General features: G+C 38.6%; 1 protein-coding gene across 4 annotated transcripts in view; it reads left to right on the top strand.

Moving 5' to 3' along the window:
* The window catches only part of LOC119792484 (ATP-dependent Clp protease ATP-binding subunit clpX-like, mitochondrial), a 29,778-nt gene extending 11,903 nt beyond the window's left edge, over positions 1-17,875 (top strand). For 3 of the 4 annotated variants that reach the window (XM_038299136.1, XM_038299145.1, XM_038299127.1), the window contains exons 5-15: positions 1,603-1,757; positions 1,843-2,002; positions 4,666-4,707; positions 8,290-8,466; positions 8,572-8,736; positions 10,308-10,396; positions 13,028-13,192; positions 13,269-13,568; positions 13,645-13,737; positions 13,830-13,936; positions 16,603-17,875. In XM_038299136.1, coding sequence (XP_038155064.1) covers positions 1,603-1,757; positions 1,843-2,002; positions 4,666-4,707; positions 8,290-8,466; positions 8,572-8,736; positions 10,308-10,396; positions 13,028-13,192; positions 13,269-13,568; positions 13,645-13,737; positions 13,830-13,936; positions 16,603-16,693 — 1,544 coding nt within the window. In that variant the 3' untranslated portion in view covers positions 16,694-17,875. The remainder of the gene's footprint in view (positions 1-1,602; positions 1,758-1,842; positions 2,003-4,665; positions 4,708-8,289; positions 8,467-8,571; positions 8,737-10,307; positions 10,397-13,027; positions 13,193-13,268; positions 13,569-13,644; positions 13,738-13,829; positions 13,937-16,602) is intronic. The other variant, XM_038299154.1, reaches the window with a different exon arrangement.
* Positions 17,876-18,366: the final 491 nt, after the last annotated feature.

Below are 18,366 nucleotides of genomic sequence, written 5' to 3'. Positions count from 1 at the left end.
GGTTGGTCGTTGGATCGCCAACTTGAAGAGGGAGGATTTGCCATCGAACTTCTGGCCAGAGAAAAAACCCCTAATATGTAGCCAACATTTGGAAGAAGAATGTTTTCAAGATGACTTGGATAATAGGGATGGAACGGTTTATGAAAACCGTCCGAACCGTTCGGTTCGACTGTCTCTGTTCGAGTTAGGGATGGAACTGTTTACAAAATCCACGGTTCGGTTCGATTCACGGTTTTGTGGTCACAGTTTTCGGTTTGGTTCGATTCGGTATACGTTGATTGTTACACCAAAATCCCATAAAAATGAATGAAATCAATGAAAAAATCCCCCAAAAAATAATGGATTGTAATTATTTTTAATGATTCGCTGCAACATGACTTTGGTCGCAGTAGCGCCACCTTCTGCTCTGGAGTGTAAACGCTTCGCCTATGAGAAAAAGGAGCAGCGCATGAACCGAACACAACACACGCGAACCGAACCGAGACAGTCGAACCGAAAGGATCGGACGGTTTCCATAAACCGTCCCATCCCTAGTTCGCCTGTGTTGGTTCGTAGGTCACTTTGCATTTAGAGTGACCTACGATGACGGCGGAAAGAAAGTTGTGGATAAAAGTGCAACAGTGCGCAAGCATTGTGCTGCACGTTTTGTTTATGCTAACAGCAACATGACCAACATGTCAGGCTAACAATCAACATATACCGAACCGTGAACCGAACCGTGGAATTTGTGAACCGTTCCACCCCTATTGGATAATGGCGTGTTGTGACACACACCAGATACAGCGCTGCCCCTGCTGCTCTAGACACTGCAGGACCTTTTGCTGCACCTTGATGCACATCAACTATTGGCTTTGCATTTAAACTCGCTGCTTCTGCTGCTTTAGGTGTGAAGGTAGCATTAGCGTTAGCTATTATTAACATACAGAAAGGTGTGAGGAAAATAAACATTTTTAGTTTATTTTGATCCTCTCAGCTAACAGCACCTCTCTGCTCGCCACCATTTCTCCACTCAGTGATGCGTCTCTTGTGTTTTCTGTTATTGAATCTTTCCCAGCAGCTCTCACTCTTTCCTGCGATCTAAACCTTGGGCCTGGATTAGATAAACAGAAGTGCAAACGCAGCACTTAAATATGCAACGCAAACAGCCAGGAGTTGTTTGGTTTTTTTTCTGTGTCTGTTTACCATTCTCTTCTGCTTTTGTTTTGCAACATCAGCTGATTAGCTCCGGCTTGCTGAAACATCTGAGACAATCAGAAGAGCATTTTAACACTTTTTCCTAAGATACTGTGGTGTTAACTTAGCTTCTTTAGATCAAGATGAGTGACTGTCAGTAAAACCTCAGATCCACATGTTTCACCTCACTTTGCTCTGTTTTGGTTTATATGAGCTGGTTTAACTATTTAGAGTTTTAGTTTCATGTCATTTCACTAAACTGCACGGTGGGGTTAAGGTTAATTACCAATAATAAAACTGTTTACTATAGAATAAAGCACATTTCTCTTTATTTTGGTATCAAAATATAAAACAGAAGTAAATTCATTGTATGCATCCTGCCATGTTTTAGGAACCATGTTTTATAAATGTTGTTTGTTTTCTGCGCAGCATCAACACGGTTTGTCAAATGCGAGAAGTGTCATCACTTTTTCGTGGTCTTATCTGAAACGGACTCTAAAAAAGGGCTAAACAAAGAGCCGGAATCGGCCGCCGAGGCAGTGAAGCTGGCGTTTGCACAGAAACCTCCTCCTCCTCCCAAGAAGGTTAGAAAGGAAACATGCTAATCTGACTCTGGAAATCCTTCATTTATTTATTTTTTTAAAGCCACGTTTTTAAATCTTCTTGTAGATTTATGCCTATCTGGATAAGTATGTTGTCGGCCAGTCGTATGCGAAGAAGGTCTTGGCTGTGGCGGTGTACAATCACTACAAGCGCATCTACAACAACATCCCTGCAGGGAGCCGACAGCAGGTGGAGGCGGAGAAACAGCCGTCTTTAACACCACGAGGTCAGAGGTCATCTTTTCTACACACGGTGACATCATCTTTAAAAGATCCATATCTGTCAAATATTATTAGTATATTTTGTTTGTTATAGTTCCTGTCTAATAAGCTGGTGAGGATTCTCAGTTATCCAGGTCATAGTCATTCCAAAAAAGTTTAAAAACAATCCACTGGACTTTGTTTCCAAGTTTGAAGACGTTTCTCTTCCATCCAGGAAGATTTTTCAATTCAAAATGTCAGAAATAGCGTTTAGTTCCAGGTTTTATCCAGCAGCCCAACAAAGCCTGGTTTTAGTTTAGAAAACATGCAAATAGAAACGGATGAACGGGTCCCCCCCTTTGGAATGGGGGTCGTTTGGCTTCTTTGTTAGCCTTCAAAACCCCATACCTGTCTATGTCTCTGAAAGGGGGTCGTTAAAGGGAATAGTTGGTCTGGCTGAATAGGTGAGGTCTTCTACTCTCATGTAAAGGGGTTGAGGTTGCGATGACGGGAAGCAATCAACTCAAATGCTGCAATGTTTGAGAGGGGCGTGAAGGAAACCATGTATGTTAAGGAAGAAAAAACAACCTTAGAGAGGGGGGGGGGATCAGATTTCAGCTTTCAAAAACGTACGATGCAGCGATAGAGTTGATTCCCTCCTGCTATCATCGCAGTCCCGCCCCCTTACAGGAGAACAGAAGACCTCGTCTATTCAGCAAGACCAACTATTCCCTCTAACGACCCCCCCCCTTTCCTTTGGAACGGGTTCACTCCATCCCAAAGGGGGGGACCCGTTCATCCGTTTCTATTTGCATGTTTTCTAAACTAAAACCAGGCTTTGTTGGGCTGCTGGATAAAACCTGGAACTAAACGCTATTTCTGACATTTTGGATTGAAAAAGCTTCCTGGATGGAAGAGAAACGTCTTCAAAACTTGGAAACAAAGTCCAGAGGATTGATTTTTGTTTTGTTTTTAACTTTTATTGGAATCTGGGCTAAAATGCTAAAGATGCTGCGAACTGCTTTTTTTTCTCCAAAATTAACATTGATTATATTTATTAACTTCTATGCCGTAGACCTTAAACAATATTGCCGTTTCTGTGTTTAACCTCATTTTAGCAACAAAGATAGTTTCTGTACGGAAGAGGATTAGGGCCACTGAAAAAAAAAAAAAAAGAAAAAGTTAACTGATTTTTAAATTTTATTTCGGTTTAATATGGGAAAAAGGTCAGAATTCTGATTGAATTCTGACAGCTAACAAACATGTTAGCATCAAGCCATAGCCATGTCTGTTTTAGAGACTAGCTCTCTTGTTTTAATGAACTTCTGCTCCTCCATTAATGAGGGGACCCCTCTGGAACGTAAAAAGTTGCCTAATTCCGTCATTTTCCACCAATGTGTCACTGGCCACCTCAAACAGCTCACATCTTTGTCAGTGAAGCTGAGTGCTCCACATCTCTGCCTTCATGGTGCCCATCTACATTAAGATCCAAAATTCTGAGAATAAAGTCAGAATTCTGAGAAAAAGTCAGAATTATGAGATTAAAGTTTTTTTCCCATATTAAACTGAAATAAAATTTAAAAATCAGTTAACTTTTTTTTTTTTCCAGTGGCCCTAATCCCCTTCTGCAGTTTCTGGGATCCTGAAATCTTTTAATAATTTTGTGCCTGTGGTTAGGTAATTGTTAGATTCTGAGGTTCAGTTTTGAAACGTAAATCTGTGTTTGCTCTAAATGAAACGAATCACTACAGTTTTAATAAATAAAAAAGTAATGAGCCGATAAACTCTCCAGGCAGTCAAAGGTTTCATTTTGAAATCCAGCTCTTCATCTAGATGTTATCAAATTAATACCAAACTCAGTCTTATTTAACGTGCCGTCGTATTTTATTTTTATCTCCAAATACTCTAAAGTTTAAATAGTATCAGGACAAGGTCAGATATGCTCATTATTGCTGATTTTAACTTTTATCAGTTAACTACGAGTTTCTATTTTGTATCAATATGTTAATGCATTTAAAAACAAAATGTCTTGATCATTTGTTCCGTTAGGAAATAAACTGGTTTCTCTAAAAACTGTAATTTCTAAGGTAAATAATAACATTTATTAAAATGTTAAACTCTGTATTTAAATATATTTGCTCACTGCAAAAAAATAACATCGAAATAAGTTAAAATTTTCTTGAATTAAGTGTATTTAGCCTCAATTTTAGCAAGTAAATAAGATTATTTGCTAATGGAAATAGTTTTTTTTTACTGTTAAAATACGATATAATAGATAAAATGCACTTAAAATAAGACAATGCAATTATTTTTTTCTTAATTTAATTAAAAATCTGATTTAGTATCTCACTTAACTCCTCAAACCAAGAAAAAAATACTTATTTAAATTATTTGCAGCTCTACTTTAGATTTATAAGTGTTTAAAAAGACATTTTCATAGAGTGCATTTAAAGCAATAACAGGAATCTTATGCAGCTTTTATTTTTTTTTCATCAGTATCTATAAAGCTTGACTTTGAATGCATAAAGAATCTCCTCCTGTTCATAGAAATAACCGAATGGTGGGACAGTTCTGTATTGTTTGGCATTTGTTCAATAATAATTTTCCATGGAAGTGCATTGATAATGTTGCAGTGGTAATAATGTTAACTGGTATTATTGATTGAAGTACTTTGATCCTCTCCTTGTAGAGCTAGAGATGAGAAGACGAGAGGATGAATACAGATTCACAAGTAAGTGACTGACTGACCTCACTGTTATCAGACAGACTTTCACATCAGCTTTAATGCTTCTGTCAGTTGTGCAAATGCCAAAATTTACAGACCTCAGGGGGTTTCTTTAATTTCACAGAAATAGTCAAATTATTATTATTTTTTTTATTGTTTTTAATTGTTTAACTTTTATTGTAAAAGGTGAATCATTCAGGGCTACATTTCAGTAATTTATTAGAGTAATTTCTCTCCCATTGCGAAATTTTATATGAATTCTTTAGTAGAGTGATATAATTTAATGCTTTAATTTTGAATCGTTTTCATAATTATACCTTGTAACAATAAAACACTAAGCTTGAATAAGACCAATAAAAAGGGCTTATAAATGCAGAGCTGTTATATTTCGGCCCTCTTACACTGGAAAAAATCGAAATCTAGATAAGTCATTTTTTTTTTTTTAAATAAGTGCATTTGTTCTTGGATTGAGGAGGTAGAAGAGACATTTTGCAAATGGAACAAGACAATTTACACTTAAAATAAGAAAACACAATTATGTTGTCTTATTTCAAGTGCATATTATCTAATTATCTTATTTTAAGAGTAAAAATACTCATTCCATTGGCAAACTATCTCGTTTACTTACTTAAAATAAGGATAAATAAACTTAATTTAAGAAATTCTTAATCGTTTTTGCAGTGTATGGTTAATCAAACTTGGGAGAAGAAAACCGCCTCAGTTAAATAATCTGGAACTAATCTCGTCTGCTGTTCCTTTGAGAGATAATTTAACATTTCAGTCCAAAGTTAATTCTAATAAAACAGTCAAGTCGATCACAGCGTAAGAGAACCTGCTCCTGTTTTTTATTGGTATTATCGATGTAAACTCTGTCATAGACCAGGATTTGTCACCTGGATTTATAGTAATTGTTTTCCAGCCGGTAGAGGAGCAGATATCTTCCTTCTTATTAAAAAAAAAATTTAAACACAGATCTGTAAGTTCTAGACGTCTTTGGTGGATTTCAGAAAATTTCACTCCTAGGATGAAACAAAGGAAACAAAAAATTTTACAGTTGAAACCAGAATTCAAATTAATCTTCAAATTACCTTAAAATGAAACTCAGCCACGTTATAATCCAGCTTGCAATACATGAGCAATCCAGATTATACAGTTCTTAAATAAAAACAAGTCTATTGTAATTAGGGATGCACGATATAATCGGCCCCCTATCGGTATCGGCCTTAAAACTGAATATCGGACATCGGCCACCCCACCGATATTTAACCCGATATTTGATCAGCTTCTGAGTTTCTAAAGTCTAAAAAAAAATAAAATACTACTTCTTCTTCTTCCTCAAAAACTTCTTTTTTACAGACTTAAAAACTTCTAAAGACGAGGGAAAAAATATTGATACATTAAAATATCCCAATATCTTCATATGCTGATATATTGCCATTTAAAAACACCATATCAATCTCTTTTACTAATGAAATATTGCTATATGTCATCGTTATGCTACGAAATCCCCCGAAAATTCACCAAATGTTGCCATATTTTTATATGTTGATATATTGACGCGGTATCGATCTATTTTACTAACAAAATCTCACAAGAATTTGCAAAATATCACGAGAGTTTGTAACAGAACGATGAAATTTCACGAGATTTTGAAAGTAAAATAGATCGATACCGCGTTTTTAAAAATCTATTTGATATCAGCATATGAAAATATATTTGAGTATATTATTTTTCAAAGTGTCAGAAATGGATAACAAAACTGCTATTTTCAATGACTACTTATTTTTGTCCAGCTTTAACATCGGTATCGATATCGGTTATCGGCTACATGAGTTTTAAAATATCGGCATATCGGATATCGGCCAAAATCCCAATATCGTGCATCCCTACTATTGAATTAAATGTTCAACTTTATGATCTGATTTACGCCTAAATTAGAAATTCTTACAGCTTATGCTACGTTCAGATTGCAAACGCTTTAAGAATCAAAAAAGCTTCTGCTACTTCATTTCTGATGCTTGTCCACATTAAGGTCAGACATCCAGTAAAGCCGGGCATACGGTGTACGATTTTTTTCAATCGTTGCACGCAGCTAGAGCTTTAACTATACGACAAAACCGCAGGAGATCACACTCACGATGTATGTGCAGCACGACGCTCTGATGCGATCTACCTGCTCACACTGTACGTCTAAAAACCAGGTGGGATTCAGCTCGGCAGTGAGATGGCGCTACTCGGACTCGTCCATCTGGAAGCCAAACCAGTAGCAGAGGAACATGAAGCTCACTAGAGTGAAACGCGCTGCCTTGGATATTTGGGCAATTTAGTGCTGAAAGCCCTAAAAAGAAAAGGAGACGACGTATTTGGACAAAGACATGGCTGAGCTAACGTGGCTACTACGATCTGTCAGTTTGACAGAAAGAACTCCATTTCACTCATTGCCTCCCCGCCATGCTGCTGGTATTACATCTGAGAAGAAGAAGAAGAATCCTTGTCTGCCCACTGAGCGATTTACCCACGACCACCTTAAGACGGCCGACTGAAAATCAAACATGTTTGATTTTCTCCCGTCCTGATTCCAGATCAGGAGGTGGTCGTTAGAGGCTGATCGCCCCTCGTTACCCACTGTGCACTTCATGACGCACCATCGGGCCCGATCGAAAGAATCTCGCACAACTGGAAAGTCGCCCTGATAAGGGTAAACAATCGCACAGTGAAAGCCCGGTTTAAAGTGTTTCCAGATGCTTCTGCTGCTCCTGTGTTTGATGCCAGAGAGCAGCTTTGCTATATTAGCTGTGATCAGCGGGTAGAAAGTAGTTAGAATCTATGTTGAAGTGAGAAAGTCCTCCTGAAAACATGGTCTGTGCAGTCAGTTCATCCAGATTACCATCCTGCCTTCAAAGATTATTTCTCTGTGGGAGCCGCTCAGACCCCCACATACCGGCGCTGCGCTGTCACTGGGAATCCCCAGCAGCAGCTGCCTCAGGCCCGCTCGCCTCTTGGGGGTTTTCCCCTCCTGTTGGTGGCAGCTGGAAGTAGATGTTAGCGTTTTTCAGGTCTGTGCTACAAACTGCAGGCAGCAGGATAATAAAAGCCAACATATTCTGCCGGCAGGTTTCTACATTTGAAGTTCATTTAGGCGTTAATAAACTGTTTCAGAGGAGTGATCATAGCGCTCTGCATCAGCAGTGCTGTGTCTGACTCCCTGCCAGCTCCCAGATCAGCTTCTCTCATTGGTTGATGAGGCGCATCAACTCCAGCATCTGCTGATGTGAAGTGCGTCACGCGCCTCAGATGCATGGCTTCTGCTGCTCTAGACACGCTGTAGGACTTCTAATGCGCGTCAACCACAGATTTTACATATAAAGCAGCTGCTTCTGCTGCCTAAAGCGCGTCCGGTGTGAACGTAGCATTATTTACGCTAGCAATCATACGTTTAAAGGGTCATGACCTCTACCTCGTGTTCTCACGCAGGCATCAGTTCTTCATTAAGCCAATCTGCACCACATGCACAGCAGAGACTCAGAACTTCAAGTCATTTCTTTTGGGTTACGGTGCTAAACGGAGGTGATTGGTTTGTTTTTGCAGAGCTGCTGCAGATCGCAGGAATCAGTCCTCATGGAAACGCTCTTGGTGCGACCATGCAGCAGCAGGCCAGCCAGCAGCCGCCTCAGGAGAAGAGGGGAGGGGAGATCCTGGACTCCACTAACACTGACATCAAACTGGAGAAGAGCAACATCATACTCCTCGGTCCTACTGGTTCAGGTGGGTGAAATAGCAAAGGAGTTACATCGCATCTCTGATGCATCTCACCAAATGCAGTTAAATGATGGGTCAGTCGATTAATCGATATTAATGTTCATCTCTAAGGGAAAACATTGCTGGCGCAGACACTGGCTCGCTGTCTTGATGTTCCTTTTGCGATCTGCGACTGCACCACTCTCACCCAAGCTGGATACGTGGGAGAGGACATCGAGTCGGTTATCGCCAAACTTCTGCAGGATGCCAACTACTCAGTGGAGAAAGCACAACAAGGTGGGCACAGGCGCCATATTTAACCTTTCCCATCTGTTGAGTGAGAAGGTTTGTGGAAATCCCTCTAAACTAAAGCTGCCATGACTTACCTGACACCGTGGTTGGAATTCGTTATCTTTGTATTTCTTTTGCAAAAATAAGAACTTCAACTAAAAAAAAAGAAGAAATTACTCCGGATAAATAACTTGGTAATAATAAAACAGAGTTTGGAGAAAAACAATCTGATGATTTTCAATAAATGACAGTTTTTCAATTCAGTTAAAACTTTTTTTGTTCCCTGTACATACAAACAATGGAAACCGGTGCAAACCTGCAGCTTATAATAAAACATTGGACTAAATAAGAATGAATTGTTATTAAAATATAATTTAAATTCCAACAAAAATGACATTTTAATTCAAACTTCCCGTCAGTGTTTTGTTAGTTTAATCCATTATCCTTTAGAGATAAAAAGAAACATTTTAAATGTATTTATTTAAGGTGGAAATTTACAAAAATTTGATCTTTCTGAAATTCAAAAAAAAAGATTTGTGTTAAATGTTATTTTGCTAAAAAGAAAGTGTCAGCATTCATGAACGATGCTTTTGACAATCTGCTTTTAGTGTATCTTCCATTTTAGTGCTGAAACATTGAATCATGATTCATTAATTGTTGAAATAATCGTCAATTGATCAATAATCATTAACCGGAGTATAGAGGCTCTAAAACTTGTCTTTAGCTGACGAAGTAATTACACCAAAGTTTTAAGAAATATGTTTAAAAAAATGTTGCATTTAAGTTTTCTTCTTTTAATATTCTCCTTCCAGAATATTTTCACCTGGTTTCATTTCATAAAATATGTTCTTTAAGCAACCGTTGGCTATCTGATTATTAATTGATTAATGAAAGAAATCAACAGGTTAATTGATTTGCAAAATGATCGTTAGTTGAAGCCCTTTTCCAGTCGTTATTTGTAACTTGATATGACTTTATAACCGCCCTTCAATTCAGAGGCCAATTAAATTCTTTCTTTTTTAAGATTTTTGGAATATAGAAACAACAAGACCTAAATAATATTTTAACATTTAAGGTAAATCATTCGAGATTCCAATGTCTTTAAAATTTTGCAATTTTAGGCTGTAAAATTATGAAGCTTTGAAACTGACTTTGGTTCTAAAGTAAAGAATTTCTCCATTTCTAAGAGAAAAGTTTGGTTTCTGTCTAGTTTATAAAGCTATTTCTTTGCTTGGAGCTGCACCGGACAGTAAATACCTTCTTCAATAAGACTTTAAGGTTATTTAAGCATTTTTCAACCTAAAAACAAAGCTCAGAAATGATGCTGAACCTCAACCCATTTATCTCCAGTCTATGCTTGTCCTTAGTTTCCTGCAAGTCTCCCTAAATCAGGCGTGTGCATCAGAACAGGGAAGTAAACAATGAGGCAGCTGCTGTCAGCAGATCTCTTTATTCCATTCGGCCCTCAGAAAATGATGCCAACTGGTTGTAAAAAGAAAAGCAACGGTAAATAGGGTCTGACTTATAAGAGTAGGTCACCAATCCAGCCACCATTGTTTTGTCCTTTGTGTCGGCAGGTATCGTGTTCCTGGATGAAGTGGATAAGATTGGCAGCGTGCCTGGAATCCATCAGCTGAGAGATGTGGGCGGGGAGGGCGTTCAGCAGGTCAGTGCGGACACGCGGTCATCCTTAGAGCTGCAGACAGCAGCTAGGTTTATATTTTAAGGATCGGATGAAATGCTTCGTCGTAAATGCGATTTAGTCTTTGGCTATCTGAGGATTTTCACACATAGGTTTAGCGTCTTTGTTTTTGCTGGACTCTGCAGATATACAGTCATGGAAAACATTATTAGAATAGAGACAATGGTTATGTAGTCAACTTCCAAAAAAGATAAAAAAACGTCTTCAAACTTTGTTTCCAAGTTTGAAGACGTTTCTCTTCTCATCCAGGAAGCTTTTTCAATTCAAAATGAAAATGTCAGAAATGCTGAGTTCCAGAGTTCCAGGTTTTATAGTGTGGGCCAACAAAGCCTGGTTTTGGTTTAGAAATCATGCAAATTGAAACGAACAAACGAGTCCAACCCTTTGGAATGGCTGAACACCTGGAGGTCTAATTGATCAGAAGTGGAAGCAAATCATCAAACTAACAACGTCGTCTCGTTACCTAAAAGTTAAACACAGGATTATTTACAAAATTACACATAAGCTGCCATGACTTATAAATCCTCTCTTTAGATAAAGAGAAAATTAACTTGTTTTCTCAAGAAAACACAGTGAAAAAGTGAAAATCGGAGGGACACGACCGCTCTCTGCTTCTGTAGTTTACTGATATAGATTTTAAAAACTGTTTTTTTCTTTTTTAACTAAAGACCATGTCACACCTTGATGATTTAGACCAGCAATGACTGATGTTCAGAAAATCTGGGAAAAACGCTGCCATATGTTGGATAAGTTATGAGCACGCTGAAATGTGGCAACATACGGCGAGTACGACGAGAAATTTTGAGCGAAAATTCCCGCCGTATTCCAGCGTCTGCCATATGTGGGCCGTCAGTTCCAGGTCAGTCATGTGATGGCTGACATCCGTTCAGTGTCGGTTCCTTTCTTTGTTTCTTTCTTTCTTTGTTTCATTCTTTCTTTCTTTCCTTGTTTCCTTCTGCCTTTGTTTCTTTGTTTCTTTCTTTCTTTTCTTTCCTTGTTTCCTTCTGTCTTTGTTTCTTTCTTTGTTTTTCTTTCTGTCTTTGTTTCTTTTTGTTTCTTTGTTTGTTTCTTTGTTTGTTTCTTTGTTTGTTTCATTCTTTCTTTCTTTCCTTGTTTCCTTCTGCCTTTGTTTCTTTGTTTCTTTCTTTCTTTTCTTTCCTTGTTTCCTTCTGTCTTTGTTTCTTTCTTTGTTTTTCTTTCTGTCTTTGTTTCTTTTTGTTTCTTTGTTTGTTTCTTTGTTTGTTTCATTCTTTCTTTCTTTCCTTGTTTCCTTCTGCCTTTGTATCTTTGTTTCTTTCTTTCTTTTCTTTCCTTGTTTCCTTCTGTCTTTGTTTCTTTCTTTGTTTTTCTTTCTGTCTTTGTTTCTTTTTGTTTCTTTGTTTGTTTCTTTGTTTGTTTCATTCTTTCTTTCTTTCCTTGTTTCCTTCTGTCTTTGTTTGTTTCTTTGTTTCTTTCTTTCCTTGTTTCCTTCTGTCTTTGTTTCTTTCTTTGTTTTTCTTTCTGTCTTTGTTTCTTTTTGTTTCTTTGTTTCTTTCTTTGTTTCTTTCCTTGTTTCCTTCTGTCTTTGTTTGTTTGTTTTTCTTTCTTTCTTTGTTTCTTTCTTTCTTTACTTGTTTCTTTCTTTGTTTCTTTGTTTGTTTTTCTTTCTTTCTTTGTTTCTTTCTTTCCTTGTTTCCTTCTGTCTTTGTTTCTTTCTTTGTTTTTCTTTCTGTCTTTGTTTCTTTCCTTGTTTCCTTCTGTCTTTGTTTGTTTTTCTTTCTTTCTTTGTTTCTTTCTTTCTTTGTTTTTCTTTGTTTCTTTCCTTGTTTCCTTCTGTCTTTATTTGTTTGTTTTTCTTTCTTTCTTTGTTTCTTTGTTTTTCTTTCTTTGTTTCTTTCTTTCTTTACTTGTTTCTTTCTTTGTTTGTTTCTTTGTTTGTTTCTTTCTTTGTTTCTTTCTTTCCTTGTTTCCTTCTGTCTTTGTTTCTTTGTTTTTCTTTATTTCTTTCTTTCTCTCTCGGGCAGTAAACAGCTTAATTCCTCTATACCAGTATGTTTTTCTGCAGGCCCGGCGTCTCCGGTTGAATCGCTGCTCTGCACCCGAGGGAAGCAGCTTTAACTGTTGCTGTTGTGCATCATTTCCTGGGAATTATGCTGCCGTGCTTTATGCAGAAGTTAGGCTGTCGTTGGACATTAGTTCTGGACTCGTTATGAATACGCCCAAAATAGAAAAAAACTCCACAGAAAGTTCAGCGTATGGCAGCGTTTTAGGAGATCCTGGGACGTCGGGCATAGGCTGGCTGAATCAGCAAGGTGTGACAGGACACTTAGGTTGACGTTTTTCTTAATTTAAATATAAATTGTCTTGTTCCATTTTCAGAGTGTCTCACTCACCTCCTCAATTCAAGAAAAAATGCACTTATTTTACGAAAAAGTGACTTATTTAGATGTTTAGTTATGCTAATAGTTGTGAGGTCGCCATCCATGTATTGTAGTATCTTTTTTTTCAAAGGCTCCTTTTTCTAAATCACACAGCTGATTTAAAAGCCATAAACTTATTTTATTCCTCTCTTTATACGACCAAATATTGCTATTTATTTTTCTTCTTCCACTGCAGGGTTTGCTGAAACTCTTGGAGGGAACAATCGTCAACGTTCCAGAGAAAAACTCTAGAAAACTAAGAGGCGAAACGGTTCAGGTCGACACAACCAACATTCTGTTTGTTGCGTCGGGAGCTTTCAACGGCCTCGACAGGATTATAAGCCGAAGAAAGAATGAAAAGGTAAAGGGAACCTGCCTAATTCCTAGACGACGCATCGCTTCATCTCTGATTGGTTTCTTTTTTTAATCTGTTTTAGTATTTGGGATTTGGAACGCCGTCTAACTTGGGGAAAGGGCGCCGAGCGGCCGCTGCAGCGGACCTGGCCAACAGCAGCGGCGAAACGGACGCCGTGGCGGAGATCGAGGAGAAGGACCGGCTCCTAAAGCACGTGGAGGCGAGGGACCTGATCGAGTTTGGAATGATCCCGGAGTTCGTCGGCCGTCTTCCCGTCGTGGTTCCTCTGCACAGCTTGGATGAGGACACGCTGGTCCGAATCCTGACCGAACCGCGGAACGCTGTGGTTCCTCAGTACCAGGCTCTGTTCAGCATGGACAAAGTGAGGACGCTGGTTAGTTTTGCCCAGTGGCGTCACAGAGGTAGCAACCTAATGGAGCGTGTGTTTTGATCCGTAGTGCGAGCTGAATGTGACCCCGGATGCCTTGAGAGCCATCGCCAGATTGGCCTTGGAGAGAAAAACCGGAGCTCGTGGCCTCAGATCCATCATGGTTCGTCACTTTCCATCAAAGTTTTCATTCTTTAACGTTTCCTGCTTTCAATCCTCTGTAATATTGTGAACCTATTGTTCCTACAAATACAGGAGAAACTTCTTCTTGAGCCCATGTTTGAGGTGCCTCACTCCGACATCGCTGCTGTTGAACTGGACAAAGATGTGGTTCAGGGAAAATCGCAGCCCAGATACATCCGGTCAGTACTTCACTGCTTTCTGGACAAAAAAACAAACAGATATTGGCTTATTGCATAGATGTCCATACCTATTAAGTCTTTTCATATTGCAGCTCGGGCTTGGCGATATACGGAATATACTCGATGGATCTGAAGTTTATTTTATTTAACTCACAATAGTTAAAATGACTCTATTGCAACCATCAAGTTCAAATTCGCATGACGCCATTACAGGCTGATTTATGCTCAGAAACCAGGTGGTCTGCGTGTGTCGCAGTGAACGAACGCAACCCAAGCTCGGGTCCTCTGCCAGAGGCCTGGGATATTCAATAAATAAATAAATATATATATATATATATATATATTAGGGCTGGTTGACAATTAAAAGTTGATTAATGATGATTAATCACATTTTTATACGCAAAAAACAATAATGAATTCAAAAGTAGTGTATAGCACAATTTTATTTTAAATGTTCTGCCATATTAAAGGAAGTGCCATGCAAACACTTAACATCAGCATTTTGTTTATACAGTAGCAGTTAAATAAAAACAGCCCACAAAATCCTGAGTCACAATCGTAACATTAAAACAGGCAATTTCTGAGGTACCAGCAGAAACATTTTCTTTTATCAGAGAGCAGCATAACCAGTCTAGTACCAAATGTCCCTAAGTGAAGAACAAAAAAAAGTTCACTGCTGGGATTTACTGTGCAGGGAAATAGTCTGTAAATATACTAATTGGCCTGCAGTCTGTAGCTATCCGCTTCGCTATGGCGTTTGTTAGCTTCTCTTGCCTTTGTTTATCTATACTTCTCCCACACGCTGCATCTAACGGTTCCTAAACTTCCGGTACTTTCAGTTTTACCAAATAAAAGCCTGGGAGCAACAGACTTTTACAGTAATAAAAGAAATAATAAAAACTGCGTTAATACGAGATAAAATAATTGTTGGCGTTAATTGATTGATGAGTTAACGTAATAATAACGAGCTAACTTGCCCAGCCTTAAAGGAATAGTACACCCAAAACATGATTAGCCTTCATTTTCTACTCACCCCCATGCTGAACAACACTCTGGAGTACTTTTTTGATATCTCAAATGCATCTGGAGATCTGGGAGGCTTCTTGCTGTCTGCTGACATTCAAATAATGGAGGTCTATGGCGCCCGAGACAGAAAGGTCCATAAAAGTCCACAAAAAACGTGTCAATATTCCTCCATACTGCTCGTCCAATGTATTCCAAGTGTCCTGAGTGGGTAGCGTCCAGAATTTACTCGAAACGAAGTCATTTAGAATGTTTTTAGAGCATAAACAGTAGTGTATAGGATTTCCTGAAAGCGCGTTCACGAGTCTACGGAAACCGCGGCAGACCAAACCAGATGAAAGTGCGCATTCAGCGTCTGCTCTGCCGATAATGCAAGCGTAGAAGAAGAAATGTGCTGTTTACCTGTGCAAAGAAAGAAACAACGAAAGAAAAATGTCTGAGGACTTCAGTGTTGAGGAAGAGCATGAGTTCTTTGCCGAGCTGAATGGGCACTTTCATCTGGTTTGGTCTGCCGCGGTTTCCGTAGCGTCGTGAACGCGCTTTCAGGAAATCCTATACACTACTGTTTATGCTCTAAAAACATTCTAAATGACTTCGTTTCCAGTAAATTCTGGACGCTACCCACTCAGGACACTTGGAATACATTGGACGAGCAGTATGGAGGAATATTGACACATTTTTATGGACTTTTATGGACCTTTCTGCCTCGGGCGCCATAGACCTCCATTATTTGAATGTCAGCAGACAGCAAGAAGCCTCCCAGATCTCCAGATGCATTTGAGATATCAAAAAAGTACTCCAGAGTGTTGTTCAGCATGGGGGTGAGTAGAAAATGAAGGCTAATCATGTTTTGGGTGTACTATTCCTTTAAAAAAAAAAAAAAAAAAAAAAAAAAAAATATATATATATATATATATATATATATATATATATATATTTCTTGCCTGTGTCAAAAAAGTTTCAAGCTCAGGATGTTTTGCTTTAATTCCTGCATTTGAAACTTTGGATGAACTGTCAGAATTTATAGATCCACATCTTGACCATAACTCAAGCAAATTTGGACTGAATAAGTTTAAGCATGTTTGTTCCTCAAAGGTTTAAATGGGGCAGGCGGAAATGTGATTTTAGAACAATGCCAAAAGCGCAAAATTGCATTTTATGAAAGGGAATCTGATCAGGAAAAATATGCTGATTTCCATTATTGCACGAGGCAAAACCTTTGCTCCTCAGATTTAGTCGTTTCATTGAAATTTACCAATAAAATCACCAAACTGAATAGAAAATAAGAATAACAGAGCAGCTCATGGAACGCACGGCCGTTACATCACCTGAAATGGTCGCACAGTGTCCTCTGACCCCTCATTGGAAAGGTCTAACCCTTTACTTTCCAATGATGGCGGCCATTAGGGGGCGGGGCTAGAAATGAATCGGCAGAGTCAGATTTTAAATCTCATTTAATCTGTTTACACAGCTATGAAAAAATTATTTTAAGATATTTTTTAGACATTTGTGTGGATGAAACACCATGTGACTGAGTTTTGGTCATTTCTATAAACAGATAAACATGAGCAGGTGTCAGCTGGGCCCGGTACCGGGCCGGCCGGGTTTAAGGCGTTAAATTGGAGTTTACGTTTGTGTTTCAGAGCCCCGGCCAAGGATTCATCAGAGGAGGAGTACGACTCCGGCATGGAGGAGGAGAACTGGCCTCGGCAGGCTGACGCCGCCAACAACTGAACCACGTCTCTCATTTCACCTGAAATCATTCGACTCCCACGAACTCCCCCCCCTCTGGATACCGCGTTCGGTTCCAGCCCTTATTTTTATTACTTCACCTGACAAACGAAACCATGGACGCTTCGTGATGAAGAAGCTGAGAGAGAGTAACAACCTTTGGGTGTCTTTGTGTGGGATAATAAATCTCTAGCGGTGCACCCAGTGTGGACCTTTTTATCACATATTTCAATCTCTGGGGATTGTTAACATTTTATCTATATAAAGATAAGATTTTATTCAAAAAAAAAAAAGAAAAAAATATTTGTAGGTAGTTTGTATCCTCTTTTTGTGCTGATTGGTTGTAATGGGAGGGGAAGCAGACGGCGTTAATGGGATCATATTTTAGACGTGAAGTCTGAGGGGCGGCTGGCGTGACGTTAACGTGTCGAGAAATGCCTTAAATCACAAGGGCGTGATATTCCACAAAACGCATCAATATTTTGATGTTTCTTCCTTTGCCACCGTTGTGATAACGGTGCTGGAGGGGAAATCGGTTGTAAATGTTAAGCTAAGCTGCACAAGTATCGTTTGTAAGCGGTTTGTAATACATGGAGGTTGAAAAACACACCAGCACATCGAACACGGCAGGTGAAACATCCGTTTTCTTAATGTTCTAATGTCCAGCTCCTTAGGAATCCGTTTCCGTCTGGACCTCGGAGTGGCTGGATTCACAGAACGAAGACATTTAGCAGACCAAACCCTGCACCTTTTCTAAAAACCTCTGTTTGCTTTGTAGTTTTCAACCTCTTTCAATCCGGGTTTGTTTTCATTTGCAAATCATGAAAATAACCAGACTCCCTCCGTAGAGCTGCAGATACTTTCTTTCTGTGTTGCACCTGTGTCCAAATGGCACCTCACGTCCTGTGATGTCACATCCTGTTACCAGACGGTACCTCTGTGCTTCTGTTTCATGGAGACGCCGTCCACAAGGTCTCTGACTCACCAGGCTGCTGTGCTGAAACGCGCTCCGTCTCCTCTTTGCTTTAACTTTCTTTTTTTTCTCTCTCTGTGAAGCTCTAAGCTGCTGTAATTTCAGACGTCTGTTACAGAAATGATATTAAAATAAAACTCCCCTCTCAAAAGCTTGTGAATCCTAAATTCATTGTGATCGTGTAAAAATATATAAATAAAATCTATACCTGAGTTTCTGAATTTCTTTTCTTCTAAGCTGGAAACTGAATAGTGAGTCCGGGTGAACAATGTGATGTTGCACGGCACTGACCGGCTGTCAGCTTTATGTAACCGGCTAATCTCTGGAAAGTATCGTGCTGTGCCTTCGTTTCCTGATACATCAGCATTTCTTTAATCCCGCCTCTTTAGATTTCATTAGAAATTACATAATAAAGTTAAAAAACACAGTCAGAATAAAGTTCATTCATTTAATAAGTTAGAAAAAATGATTATAGTAATCTATTTAAAATAATAATAATCATTCATTTAATTTATAATGCACTTTTCACCAAAAAGTAAAAAAAGAGGATTAGGGCCACTGAAAAAAAAAAAACGCTAACTGATTTTTAAATTTTATTTCAGTTTAACATGGGGGAAAAAGTCAGAATTCTGAGATTAAAGTCAGAATTCTGACTTTTTTCCCATACTATACTGAAAAAAAAAAAATAAATCAGTTAGCGTTT

This window comes from Cyprinodon tularosa, unplaced genomic scaffold (genome assembly GCF_016077235.1).
Source record: "Cyprinodon tularosa strain WSP-4 unplaced genomic scaffold, ASM1607723v1 ctg1117, whole genome shotgun sequence".
Taxonomy (NCBI): domain Eukaryota; kingdom Metazoa; phylum Chordata; class Actinopteri; order Cyprinodontiformes; family Cyprinodontidae; genus Cyprinodon; species Cyprinodon tularosa.
The sequence above is the reverse complement of the archived record's forward strand: the minus strand, read 5'-3'. Positions and strand labels throughout refer to the sequence as shown.